Source organism: Eumetopias jubatus, unplaced genomic scaffold (genome assembly GCF_037043125.1).
Source record: "Eumetopias jubatus isolate StellerSeaLion01/CBP00866 unplaced genomic scaffold, mEumJub1_p1.0 scaffold_5, whole genome shotgun sequence".
NCBI classification, from domain to species: Eukaryota; Metazoa; Chordata; class Mammalia; order Carnivora; family Otariidae; genus Eumetopias; species Eumetopias jubatus.
The window spans coordinates 56801213-56815717 of NW_028274811.1; the positions used below are offsets into that span (position 1 = coordinate 56801213).

The window sequence follows — 14505 nt, forward strand, 5'->3', positions numbered from 1 at the left end:
TATGCTTCTTTTTCAGTATGCTTACTCTTAAACTGCACTTAGGCTGAAATTAATACTGTAATTTCAGTACTGTCACTGATTTGGGACTGACCAGCATGGGATGCCTCCTACCCTCCCTCCCCCAAAATGACCTCTATCCTAATCAAGCATGCTTCATATATCCAGGTCCAGCCTGAGCTGAAGGTATTATCATCCACATCATCATATCAACAGTTACTAAGTGCTTACTATGTTCCTGTAAAGATGAGCTCTCCTAATACATGCTGCCCGAAGAGACAGGCATTATTATCTCCACTTTACTGATGAGGAAATAGGTTCAGAAAGGGTTAAGCAACTAACCGAGGTCCCAGTGGTTGTGTACAGGTCATTATTACCTTATGTCAAACACTGGTATGGGTTTTAACACCACTAAAATTCAACTTTCTAAGTAGAAAGAGACTAGTAGTTTAGTTTGATCAGATAATCAGTTTTAAGACACACTGTTGGCCTTCAACATATAGGTGAAAATATACGTATCTATATATATATATATATCCATATATACATAAAATTCCCACCCTCTGCCCATATACATGGTGGGACAGTGGGGGATGGAGGTAGGGGTGAAAGCCAGAACCAAAAGAAGAACTGGCATCTACCTTAAAAAGCACAACCTAGAAAAGGTTACTATTTTATCACACGTGCAGGTTGGAATTGCCATTTCTCACAGATCTTGCTTCTGTTATGAGGGTGCTAATAATCAAGATTAAAAGGCCTCCCTGTCTTCCTTAGTGAATGAGATGAGTCAAAGATAAAGCTACTGTAGAACTTGTTACTTAAAAGTACATCAAGAATTCTTTGCGAAAGGGAAAATCATTCCCTAATATATATTTTTACATAAAAATTTATCAACAAATGGTTTAGGCTAGTCAACTATGAGATACTACCTACATATTCTGAAGAAAACCCAAAGAATAAAGCAGAGTGACAAAGTACATGAATGTTCTCTTTCACTGGATTTCACCAATAAGATGTGCACTCATGGGAAAAGCAAGAGGCTCTGCTTTTTATTTTTTATTTTTAAACATTTATTCACCTTTTAAAAAATAGAATCACATAAATGAAGAACTTGAAACATCCTCCAGGGATTACACTGCCCAAGCCTTTTATTGACAAGTGAGGAAAGTAAAGGATAGAGGCATTTCTTATGTGGTGGCTTAAATGGCCCGAACATTATATAACATTGAGTCACAGGGCAAGGAAAGTGTTTTATTTTAATTATTTTAAACATTCTGTGTCAAAGAAAAAGCTTCAGTCTGGTGCTAGTATGCTTTTATAACCTCTGTAACGCTTGCTCCTCCCGCCTTTCAACAGAGAAAAAGCAGACTTCAGGCTGAACACAACACCACCAGTGGTATCCAATCAAAACTTATTAATTTTGTTTTAGTTTCATCTATTTTTACCATGTTTTCTATTTGTAAAAAGGGCATATTAGTTTTATGCTATAATCAGCAATGACACAAATTTTCCTTTTAATGAATTTAAGCTAAAAGTCAATATATCTGAAGAAAAACACAAAATGATAGAACAAGTGGTATGAAGGTAGGACAAAAATCATACACAAATGCCTGAATGTTGGGAAATAATGCACTGGTTCATGAAAACATTTAAACTGGCCAAACTCTCTGACATCCCAATAATTCTTTTAAAGTATTTTCCCTCTATCCTAGCAGTTTTAAGAAAGATTGCCACACACTGTAATAGATTAACCTGTCTCAACTGTACTAATTTTGGAATTTTATGAAATTATTTTAAACAGTTATTAATTAATAAATTAGCAACAGCAACATTTAAGAATCCTGCCAATAAATAATATGCTGAAATTATTCCTCTTAGTACACAAATAATATTCATCAAAGCACACAATGTTGTATACGAATAAAAAGAAGCTAAGGAAAAGTCATACCATCTGTCTTTAGATGACCTGAAATATTTAAATCACCTCCTTTTCCAACTTCCATCTCTGTTTCTCTTACTGCAGGGCTATTTCCTGCTGAAAAGAAAATTTAAAAAAAATTTTTATTAAACCAAACGACTCTTATATCAAATGCCTAATTGCACATACCTAATTTAAGAAGGTAACAGTATCTAAGATTTTAGAACAAGCAAAATACAACATGCTGGGGAAAGAGCAACACTAAGACAAAGAATAAGAAGAAAGAAAAAATCTGAGACTAGAAAACGTCTTACTGTATCATTAGTAAACTCAACTTTACCCACCAAACACAGATGAAAGGGAATTCAGCCTACTATAGCATTCAATTCGCACTAAGAGACTAAGTGGGTGAATGACATTAGAATTTAGAAGAAGCTATGCTATCTTACAACACCAGATATCTTCAGGGGCCTGCTGCTTTTCACTAGCTGCAATCAAACTAAAGTGACACGGGCTCCCCCAGAACAGGGACTGCCTCACTTCCAACTTAGGAACCCTTGTTCAATACATGGTGAAAAGAAAACGGGGGAAAACTTCCCAAGGATGGCTGTGTTGGAGGCTTATATATACTTTGTCAGTTTCCATATACTGTGCTTATACCAAGGAACAGCAATGGAGGAAATGGGATGATAAATTTATAAATTCTAACCACGTCTACATGTGAATCGGGATGTCTAAATTCACTGCATGTTGTATGCTTAGATCTCAAACCCTTTGTGGAAAACGCAGAGTAGTAATGAATAAATCCTATCTTGCATGCTAGAAAAGAACTGGGGTCTTGAATCCCAAGTGATGACCCTGAAAGGCTGGAGAGTCGGGGCAAGGATAGGACTCCCCTGTTGTGTCACTGGGAACAACAGTACAGTAGTACTGCAGCCAGGGGAAAAGGAAACAAGGTTTTGGTGACCACCAGAAGGGTAGAGGCACAGAGGGCAAACATACAGACTGACTATTTACACATTTTATAAGACAGTATGCAGCACTTTGGGTTTGCTCAGTAGGAAATACAGGCTGAGGTACCTAGTGTAATCAAAACATGGTCAAGGTCACTGATGTAGAATGAATAAATCCCAGGATTCTATCTCTTGAAATCAATTAAAATTTGGGCAGAAAATATTCAGTGTTAGCATGTTTCAGTGTGAGGTTCTGGCCCTATTTGATGATGGGACTGAAGAGCAATGAAAACTTCATGTCTACAGAAGGAGAGGAACCGAATACCAGGGCTGTAACCGCCCAGAAACCCAGGAGCCTGCTGACTCCGAGTAGGCTGTGTCATGTGCCTCCAAGGAGAGATCACTGGAGTTATGCCTTTTGTTGATAACTGCCTATTGCCGGGGCCATCTTAGGAGGGCTTTCCGTGCCCTTTTAAGGAATATTTCCTTAGAGTGAGCTGTCTGGGATTTTGTACTTTACTGAATAAATAATGGATAGGTGAAAGGAGCTTTATCCTCCTTTTTCCACCTTTCATTCATCTATCAGTATACCTCCTGGTATATATTAGCTTTCAATTCTGTCTCTGACATAGTCCAAAATGGGCTCACCTTTGTGGTGATAACCCAAACAGTCTTCCGTACTCATAGAAATGCTGCCAACAAAGTCCTACTAGCAATGGTTCATAAACTTAAAAGGTTCTGAGGGCTACCTACGGACCATCTTTAAGTGGTTAGCCACTTCTATGGACTTAGTTTAGATAAGCCTGGTATATAACCAATTGGAACAAGTAGAGATTAAGTATACTTCCACTGAGAGACACACAATGGCTACCGTGTTGCTTTATTATTTTTCATAAAAGCAATAGTCAAAGTTCATATAAAAATCCAGCTGTCACATTAAGAGCCAAGAGTAACATAATAAAATGGAAAAATTTTCCCCAGATGATAGTGAGACACAAGACTGACTGAGAAGAATCACTGGAGAAGCATTTTTGCAATCCTAAGTCAACAGCATTCATGAGCTTAGTAACATCTTAAATTAGGAGATATCTTTAAAAATATACATAACCTTGATTATGAAGAATATCATCAATTATAGTAGGAACCCTCACATCTGGTACCAGCTCTCCCTTAGAATGACATGGCTGTGAAGCACCTGACTCGATGTTTGGAGTCACGATAGCATAACGAAGCAGTTCTTCGTACTCTTCCTGTGAGAAGCCGATAACAAAGAATATTATAACACAGTCACAGTGGACATTCAGGCAAAGAACAAGAGTCCTATAGCGGGAACTACCTTGTATACCATGTCAGTAGTCAATATCAATGCATTTCAAACTGGTTTCCAAGAAGTGTTTCAGGGGATCCACAATGTTTTCTTCAAATTTTATTTTTAAAGCTATTTAGCTCTTTTACAAACAGTAATAAAAGGAGCATGAACTAAAAGATATACCATATATGCTAAATTCTAACAGGCCCAAAAGTATAAATTCTTAAATTCTTGTGTTGGTTGGAATAAAGCTGCTTCTGCCATCCATGTACATGTCAAAGTCTTGTAAACGTGTCATGGATTAGAATGGTTGTAGCTCTGCACAAGTCTTTTGTTTTGAAGTCACACCTGTACACATTTCTGCTCATGTAACCTGTACAGGTAAACACACACTGTAACACATGTGGCCACATCAATTTCAAACCACTCAAGCTCAAGCACATCTGATGGTGCCAGTCCCTCCTTATGAGAGTGATGAGCTGTGCAGTAGCAAACGACTTCAGACCATGGTACACGCTTATCATAATACAAAGAGTTTTAGCCCTTCTTCCAAATTTGAGTATTCTGGGTGCTTCTTCTGTGATTTTTATATTTATTAAAGTTTGAAGAAGCGACAGATTTTGTTGGTGATTCAACACTGAATCAAACATTTTCTATCAATCCTTTTTTATGCTTTGGATCAGTTTATTTAAAAAGCTACCAATTTTTCATAATGCATAGAGAAATTGAATCACTATGTTGTACACCTGAAACTAACAACACTGTGTGTCAACTATACTCAAAACAAAACAAAAAAGCTTCCATTTTCAACTGCTTATATTAAGAATTAGAATTTTCTTGATATCACGTAGCCCAAATAAAATATAGAAGCAAAAAGGTCACTTAGGCTTATCAAACTATGCTGGTCTTCTTTATCCACCAACGTCAAATGTGCGTTTATAAAAGCAGCTTCATTGTTTTTGCTGACTTTGTGAGGAATGTCACAAATTTGCATTTATAACATAAATTTATACAATTGTATTTCTGCTTTAGCCTTTTCCTATTGGAATTTGAAGTAAAATTGTTTGAGAAGAGGTTTTATGCTGGTAGATGTTTGAAAACTGCTAGTCTTTAGGGTAATTAAATGCAAAGAAGTGACTTGGTTTCAGTTTCAACCTTGATCTGCATATTTAACATAGATAACACAGCTCTTTACACGTCCTGGCTAATGGCAGAAGAGAAACAGATACTCCAAAGGGAGAATCATTAGAAAGAAAACTCAATCATCAGAATTTGGGGCGCCTGGGTGGCTCAGCCAGTTAAGCATCCAAGTCTTGGTTTCGGCTCAGGTCATGATCTCGGGATAATGAGATCAAGCTCTGCGTGGGTTCCCCCTCAGCACAGCGTTTGCTTGAGATTCTTTCTCCCTCTCCCTCTGCCCCTCCCTCCCACCCTTTCTAAAATAAATAAATAAATCTTTAAAAAGAATCACCTTCATATTGCTATGGTCAACTCCTTTGTTAGAGATGTCCCCTTTATAATAATAAACACATGTCTGAATTTTAAACTTCCATTTCCTGACAGAAAATAAAAGCCAGTATTTCACATGATCCTTATCACTGAGGCAGGAGCCTCTTTTTTTTTTTTTTTTTAAGATTTTATTTATTTATTTGACAGCGAGAGAGGGAACACAAGCAGGGGGAGCAGCAGGCAGAGGGAGAAGCAGGCTTCCCGCGGAGCAGGGAGCCCGACGTGGGACTCAATCCCAGGACCCTGGAATCACGACCTGAGCTAAAGGCAGACACTTAACCGACTGAGCTACCCAGGCATCCCTACAATTCTTTAGATTTAAATAATCTTAAATTTTAAAAATACATTTCCTGAATCACATCAGTTTCCCAGTTATTACAATAAAAGGAAATAGCCAAATTGTTTGATAAATTGAAGCCATACACAAGATAATCTACTGGTTTCCATAAAACTGAATGAGTCAGTCCTAACAAAATATATAAAATTTCAAGTTCAGTAACTCCCTACCACAGAGAAGGCTAACAGTCCAGCAGCATCCATTTTCCCTTTTTTCCTTTAAGTTACTAAAACCTCAGGGTTTGACCTAGGCAGATTGTTACTGGCCATGCAGCAGCATTTCTCAAGCGCCCTTCCAGCAGGTATGGCCAAGAGACCTGGTCTATGGGATCTGGGTGGAAATGATATGTACAACTTCAGGTTATGTCCTTGGAAAGGAAGCTGCTTGCTTACGACTCAGCTCTTCCCACGGGTTAGAGGTGGTGGTGAGCTAGCACCTGATGATGCAAACCTGGTCAACAGCCCTGGGCATGGCGGAGCAACACGAGAAAGAGGCTGGGTCCTCAGATGAACTCAGGACTCTCTATCAGCTCTGACTTACAAGAGGCTATATATCAGCTCAGGCTTTGAAGCAATTCACTTAAGCAACTCTTATTTGATTCCTGTTAAAGTGGCCAAAATAACACCCTATTATACTTCCCAAACAGCCAAAATAAACTTGATTTTGGCTAAGAACATAGAAAAATGTGGCTGTTAGACACTGAATATCTGTGTCCTCCCCAAATTTATATACTGAAACCTGAATCCCCAGAGCAGCTGTATTTGGAGATGGGGCCTCTAAAATAACTAAGGTTACATAAGGTCATAAGGGTGGGGTGCTGATATGTCAGGATTAGTGTCCTAGGAAGAGAGGACAAGAGTTTTCTCTCGGCCCATGCACATGCACCGAGGAAAGGCCATATGGAGGCCTCAGCGAGAAGGCAGTTGTCTGTAGGCCAAGAAGAGAGAGCTCACCAGAAACGGACCCTGCCAGACTTTGCTGTGGTACATCCAGCATTCAGAACTACAAGAAAATAAATTTCTGTTGTTTATGCCACCCAGTCTATGGTGTTTGGTTATGACAGCCCAAGCAAACTAATACAGTGGCTATCCTGTATTTGTATTTTGAGGTCAATTAACTTTTTAGTTGGTGGCGATTATAACTAGATTTAGCCAAATCAGCTTTGCTCAGTCAGAATTAGTTTATTACAACTTCCTGCCTATAAAGGGAGGGGAAGTAAAAGTCAGTGGCTTTAACTTGGAGCTTCCCTAATCCGTCCTCTGTTCTGGATCAGAAAAGGAAAAAAAAAAAAGCAAAAACCAAACATATATTTCAAAGCTTCCACAACAATCACTATGACTTAAGGGAGAAGTAAGTAGGTATATATTAACAGTATTCTATGTATGTATGTTAGCTTATCTTAGGTAAGATTAAAATATCAGGTATTTAAACAACTATTTTAGTTTCATATATGTAGATATGGGCCAAATACGCTATTTTTTATTTAAGGATCAAAATAAATAATATTGTCTTTCTTACTTGTCAAAGATAACCTGTCTTAAGGTAAACAAGAATCCTAAAGGAACAACCAAAACTTGTAATTTTGCTCCCCAGGAACAACCAAAACTTGTAATTTTGCTCCCCACCAACAACAGTTGGGACTGGTGTCACCCTGAACTATAGCTGAACCCATACACACCACGTAAGGTCAGGGCAACCAGCTGACAGTGTGGAGTTGTGCTTAGAGGAAGTTATCAGTCAGTAAGTACCATGGATGCTGCCCATTCCTCAGCATTTATCAACGATAGTTTTATGAATCATTCACATAATTTAGACAGTGAAGAAAACTCCCTTAGAAGGAATACTGATTTATAAGGGGCTTTAGTATTAAATGTTTAGTTTTACGTATTTACTATATATGTAAAAGCATATAGTTATTTTGTTATTTTTAACATTTTTGGTATTTATATTTTGAAATGTTTCCAGTGATGGAAATATAGGCAGGTTTTCAACTGTCATTGAAAACTAATGGGGTTGTGGCTGAGGGTAGCTGAAGGTTACTAATAAACAGAATCTCAGTTTGGTTGACATTCTAAGCCGGTAACCAGTAACACAAAATTATTTTTGTCATGTTTCTCTCAAATTCTACTCTGGAGATTTGTTCTTTCGATGTAAAGCTTTGTCTCCTGACAAAATGACAACTTGAGAACTTACAAGGTGTTTACATTTTTTAAAGCGTTCTAAACCCAACAACGACAATCTGTGGGGTTTTTTTCCCCACCAGCAACAAGCTATTCTCAGTCACTAGATGAGTGTCCTACAATTCAACTCAATTCTCACACTATCCACTGCAGATAGCATCAGATTCCACAGAGTAAGGGCTCAGTCCCATAAGACTTCACCTCCCCCAACCCAAACCTCAGACACCAGTAGCAAGTCTAAGTCATTAACTAAGCCTTTGACCAACCAGCTACACAGACTGGAGGTTCCAAAGATCCCCCTCCCCAGGTTTAATTTGCTAGAGCAGCCCAGAGAACTCAGAGAAACATTTTACTTACTAGATTACCAGTTTATAATAGAAGGATATAACTCAGAGCAGCCACATGAGAGACACAGGACACAGTATGGGGAAGAGGGGCAGAGCCTCCATGGCTTCTCCTAGCCAGTCACCCAGCATCTCTGTGCATTCACCAAGCTGGAAGCTCTCTGAACCCTCTTCCACTGGGTTTTTACGGAGGCTTCATTACACATGCACAATTGATTACGTCAATGGCCACTGTTGGCCGAACTCGATCTCCAGCCCCTCTCCCCTTCCTGGAGCTCAGGGTGGGGAGGACTAAAAGTTCCAACCCTCTCAACATGTGGTTGGCTCCTCAGCAACCAGCCTCTATCCTTAGGTGGGGTCCAAAAGACAACTCGTTAGCATAACAAACACATTTATCACTCTTATTATTTAGGAAATTTCAAAGGTTTTTGAAACTGCAAAAAACAGGGATGAAAACCAAAATGCATTTATTATAAGTCAATCACAAGTATAGATGAGTTAATCAGTTCTCTCCTGAAGGAAGTCTGGAAAAGTCAGAGATAAAAACTGCAGGAAAGCACTGTTACCTTAAAAGACAGCACTAGTAGAAGTACATCCAAAGGGAAAGCAAGGATGAAACATCTATGTCACAATTCTAGACTACTTTTATCCTAGTAAATAGTCACAGGTATTTTTCCAATAGCTTCCCATTTCTAAATCTGTAATTTCAATTAAAGGAACATATATGTTTCATAAAATATCCTCCTAAAACTTTTCTCATATTACACACTGTCAAAAACAACTTACTCATATTTAGGCAAAAACATAATGTCCAGCTTTTCCCCTCGTAAGTGACAGAACTATAAAACTCAAGATATACCATATCAAACTCTCTCATTTAAAATCTATTCTAGAAATCTGAATCCATATTTCTGATAATAAAACATTTAGAAATAAAAAGAAATTTAAAACAGTTCATGTAAAAACCACACCATTTATCTGTCACCGTCCAGGTCCTGTGCAACAGAATGTGCTGAACGTTGTAGCAACAGGGATTAGAACCTCGAGTAGAACACGAGGGAATCTAAGTCCCCAGAACTCTGGGTGGTTTGATATTGTACTAATTTGCATTAAAGCGAATGCAGCATTCAGAAGAGATAGCTACCATGAAAAAAACCTCAAGAAAAAAAAATTCTTGAGATTTCCAGCTTCTCTCATTGTGCTGTTTGCAGCTTCTGCACGAAGAGTGTTTGAAGAGTTCTGATTATTTTCTGAAAGGTTCAAACAACGTAAGGTATGTCCCAAAGTCTGTGAAATAATTCTCGACATTTGGTATTAGTATAATTTGATATACACTATACACAAATCATAATTATAAATGTAAATTTACATGAATAAGTGAAAAATGTATTCCTAGTTTTCCCTCATATTGTCCTTTGCTTAAAGTAAATAAGCCACAACAAATTTAGACATGTCTTCCTACCTGAAGATCTGAAGACACAGAACTGCGCCGGTCAGAGCCATTCTGTATAACAGGAAGTGAGCCTTTCTCCTCATCTGATGACATTCTGCATAAACTATAACACAATAGAAACTCACTTGATATTTAAACTAAAATAACATGTTTTCTATAGATATAGATACACATCCTATCCTGTAAACAATAATCCTGTGAAATATTAAAATCACTCAACATATTGAGCACCCACAAAATAACTAGGCAAGGAAAAAAATAGTAAAAGACTCAATTCCCAACATCAGTGAGTTTTTAATGTAGTCAAGGAGATAACACAAATATATGAAAGGTTAAAGAGAAATGGGAGTTTGTCAGACACATCCACAATGGGGTCTGTTGAGAATAATCGATTGTGATTAATATTCTTTTTTTTTTTTAAGATTTTATTTATCTGAGAGGGAGAGTGAGCAAGAGAGAGAGAGCACGAGGGCGGGGGGTTGGGGGGAGCAGAGGGAGAGGGAGAAGCAAGAAACAGGCCTCCCACTGAGTAGGGAGCTGGATGCAGGGCTTGATCGGGGGACTCCAGGATCATGACCTGAGCCGAAGGCAGATGCTTAACCAACTGAGCCACCCAGGCGCCCCATGATCAGTGTTCTTGAGCAATGTGTGGCAACCTGTGTGCTGTATGTTTTCCTGTAAGATACTGAACCAAGAGAGAATGAACAATTTGTGCAAATTCTTTGCTTGAGAAACTTACAATTCAGGAATATTATTTTAAGGAAAGCAAGACTATTCAGAACAACAGATTCTTATATGCCATAGAAAAATTGTTGAAAGTCTTAACCAAAAAAATAAAACAAGCACTTTTAGTAACACATAAATATATTTAAAGGACAAGTAGTGGGGCACCTGGGAGGCTCAGTCAGTTGAACGTCTGACTCTTGGTTTTGTCTCAGGTCATGATCTCGGGGTCCTGGGACTGGGCACTCAGTGTGGAGTCTCCTTGGGATTCTCTCTCCCTCTCTCTCTCCCACTTCCCCTGCTTGTTTCTGTTCTCTCAAATAAATAAAAAATCTTTAAAAAAAAATAAAGGACAAGTAGTAACTATTCAAACTATCTGAACACCAGTTACATGGAAGACAATGGTGAGAAATATAAGATGAAGTCCTGTCCTCATGGACTTTATAATCTGTAGAGACAGCCAGACATATATAGAATATAAATGACTAACAAATAAAAAAATGCTAGTAGACCCTAAAACAACAGAGGTACACAGCAGGGAGGAAGGAGTAGCTATTTTTCATGGGGTGGGATCATAAGGGTGAAGAAGCGGGAATGGAGCCAGAGTAGGTTTTCACTGAAGAGATGAACCGGGTACTGAGACCTGACAGACAAAGATGTTAAGGATGTGCCAGACAGATAAAAGATGTTAAGGACGTGCATTAGAGCAGCAGAAGCAAAGACACAGAGGCACAGGCATGTATACCAGGAACAAAAGTAGCCTGTAAGGCTGAAGCAAAGGGTGCAGAGCAAGGCTTGGCTAAGGATGGAACAGGCAAGGTAAGGGGCAGCCAGAACATGGAAAATCAGGATTATGTCAGGTCAAAAACATGTGGTCTCTACTCTAGAGATGTTACTGAAATGTTTTAAACAAGTGATGACATGATAAGCCTTGTTTGTAATGTTGACGGCTTCCAGATTTCTGGCTTGGTAATCAGATGGATAATAGTGCCACCCTCCAAGGCAAGAAATGTAGGAAGGTAAGCAGGTTGGAGGGAAGGACAATGGGCTCAGTAACAGATGAGCTGGGTGTGAGGCACCTGTGAGGCACTGAAGTGAAGCCGCAGATACTGCCCTTCACAATGGCTACAATATGAATGGTGCTTTCTGGAGTTAAGCAATGAGGGAGCTCTGTCCTGGAGGTACAGGCTAGAGATAAAGTTTGAGGAATCATCAGCATAATGGGAAATACTGAAAATGGGAGAGGATAAGATCACATATGAAAAGGAGTGTGAAAAAGAGTTCTTATTCTGAGGTCCATACACCCAAATTATATGCAATATTTTTAGTATAAATGCACATGTGTGTTTTTCTAGTAAGGGGATCCTTAGCTTCTAATATGTGTTCAGAGGGGACTATAACCCTAATAAAGTTAAAGGCCTACTACTGTAGTGAGAAGAGATTAAAAACTAGAAACACTTAACATTTAAAGGGGAAGTGAAGAGCCAGCAGAGGCAGAAAAGGAGGTCAGAATGGTAGAATTATCAGAAAGAAAAGCATCATAAAAACTTGGGGAAGGGAGTGCTTAAAGTCAGATGCCAAAGAAAGATGAAAATTGGGGTCTCCTGAATATGGCAGGAAGTTGCGGATATTTATCCAACCAATTTCAGCGGAAGGTGAAACAGGTCTCAATCACAGCGGCCTGAAAAATAAATGAGATAAGGAAACTGACGTAGAAAGGGCAGATACAGGGAAAAGTACAATATTAGAATGGAAACATAGGTTGGGACTTGTTCATGGAAACTTAGCTTTATTCAATGAGTATTACTGTGTACACAAGTGATAAGTAAACTAAATCGCAGCATGACTGTCTTTAGTTAAGCCAATTAGGGAGGATAAAATAAGCACACACATGCCCAGCAAGGAAGGGCTGCTTCACGGACATCCAAATCCGTAACCTGGTTCATTTCTATTTTCATTCACTTCTTTTAGGATGTATTTGCATACCGAGTAGATAGTAGGAGCGGAAGTGGGCTGGTGCTGATTACTCAAAAAACAAGCTGAAAAGTTGGGTCTGACTTCAAAGAGTCTCTGAATAGATACTGCAGCCATAAAACAACTACTGTATTTTTGGAAAATATGCCATAAGTCTTCCATCTGCCCTGCTTTGATGCCAGCAAGGTACGACAGTTTCTTTGAAACTCTACAACCGTAGCATTTTCTTACTGTTTCTAGGTTCAGAAAGAAAGGAGAAAAAAAAATGAAGCTTGCTTTAATGGGTGGCAGATGTTAATCAGTTGGCTAAATTTCCAATATTCTCTAACCCAAGGTACCAGAAACCACGAGATAAGAAGTTGTGGGTACTTCTCGATTGCCAAAGAAATCAAATTACGTCTTGGTAAATATCTGGCTGATAAGGAGAGAGGGGTCCGGGAATTCAAATGTAACCCCCAGAGACAGAGGAAGGAAGGGTGAATTAACGTGCAAGCTGGCAGCAGGGTGACGTCTCTGCGCTCTTCACCCATCTTAGCTGCTGGAGAGGGGATGCGCCAGCCCCGCCCCACGTAAGGGACTAGAAGCAGAGGAGGACAGCAGTTGTGAGTAACCAAAGGGCTAGAAGTTCTCTTCGATCACCTTCTTGCCCACCCTTGTTTGACTCAAACTCTTACTTAAAGCGTTAGCCAGGGTTACTTTTCCCCTTACGTTTTAAACGACCGGAACCTGTGGCGACAGTCACCGATATACTTCAAGTACCCCTCAAGGCCCTCTTCCCGGACGCCTTGGAGGGAAAACTTCTGCACCTTGTCCACCCGCAGAGGAGCACACAGCCCATGTCTCGGGGAAGACGCCCCCTGCTCCGTGGTGTACGAGTCCCGGGAGCGGAAACCCGAGCCGCGGCACTTGCAACCCCACTCCACTGCCTCCGCCGGGGACGCGAGGCCCGCCGCGGCGCCGCTACCCACCGTCGCTGCTCTCCACAAACCCGGACGCCTGCCTCCCCGTCTCGTCGCCGCGTCTCCGGCGAAACAACAGCGGTACCGCGGCTACCTTGGCAGCAACCTGACAGTTTCAAACTGCAGAGAGGAATAAAGGACGGCCCTGTGCATTGGCCCCGAGCTTCAGCAACCTGGCATTTGATTGGTCCCAGACTCGGGGGCGGGGCTCTGGACAACTGCGGGGAGACGCCGGAATTAGGTTGCTTAAAGAGAGCCCCGCCCCCGGCGCCGGCCGATACCGAGGGGGCGGGGTCTTAGGAAGTCCCGCCCAGCGTCTGGGAGCTAAAGTACTGCGCGTGCTCAGTTCCTTGAGGCTGCAGACTGAGGCGGCTCTGGGACCAGGTTCGGTTAGAGGATGCCCAGCTGGGCTAAAGTCCGCCCGGGCGGTATGTTGTCATCTTTCGATAATACCCGAAGCCAGGCGTGTGGTCCTCATGCATAAGAATCATCTGCGTCCATAATGCCCTGCGACAGAATCACTCGGAGGTGCTTTTCAAAAGTACAAATTCCTGACACCCACCCCTCTGCTTGATTCCTTCCGTCTTAGAGCCAGGGAATCTGAATTTTTAACAAAGACCACCAGTGATTTTGATGGAGCGGTCAGCGGACCACGATTTAAGAAACTGCTGGACTAGGTTTTACTAATGACCTCAAAGGTGTCAGATTGCAAGTCAGGCCCTTCTGGCAAAGTGACTATGAACCTTAGAATTATCAGTCATAATTATATCCTGGCTCTACCACCTATTCACTGTCACCTTGGATAATGCTACCCACATAATAGTGTTGTAGGGAGATTAAATGAGTTAA

The 14505-nt window shown here is 40.3% G+C and overlaps 1 protein-coding gene across 4 annotated transcripts in view; it reads right to left on the bottom strand.

Annotated features, from left to right (window-relative positions):
* Positions 1 to 13794, bottom strand: part of POC5 (POC5 centriolar protein) — a 37592-nt gene extending 23798 nt beyond the window's left edge. The window contains exons 1-4 of one of the 4 annotated variants that reach the window (XM_028114577.2): positions 13666 to 13794; positions 10010 to 10103; positions 3977 to 4118; positions 1946 to 2029 (exon numbers count right to left, since the gene is read on the bottom strand). In XM_028114577.2, the coding sequence (XP_027970378.1) occupies positions 1946 to 2029; positions 3977 to 4118; positions 10010 to 10093 (310 nt within the window). In that variant the 5' untranslated portion in view covers positions 10094 to 10103; positions 13666 to 13794. The other 3 variants (XM_028114574.2, XM_028114575.2, XM_028114576.2) reach the window with 3 other exon arrangements.
* Positions 13795 to 14505: the final 711 nt, after the last annotated feature.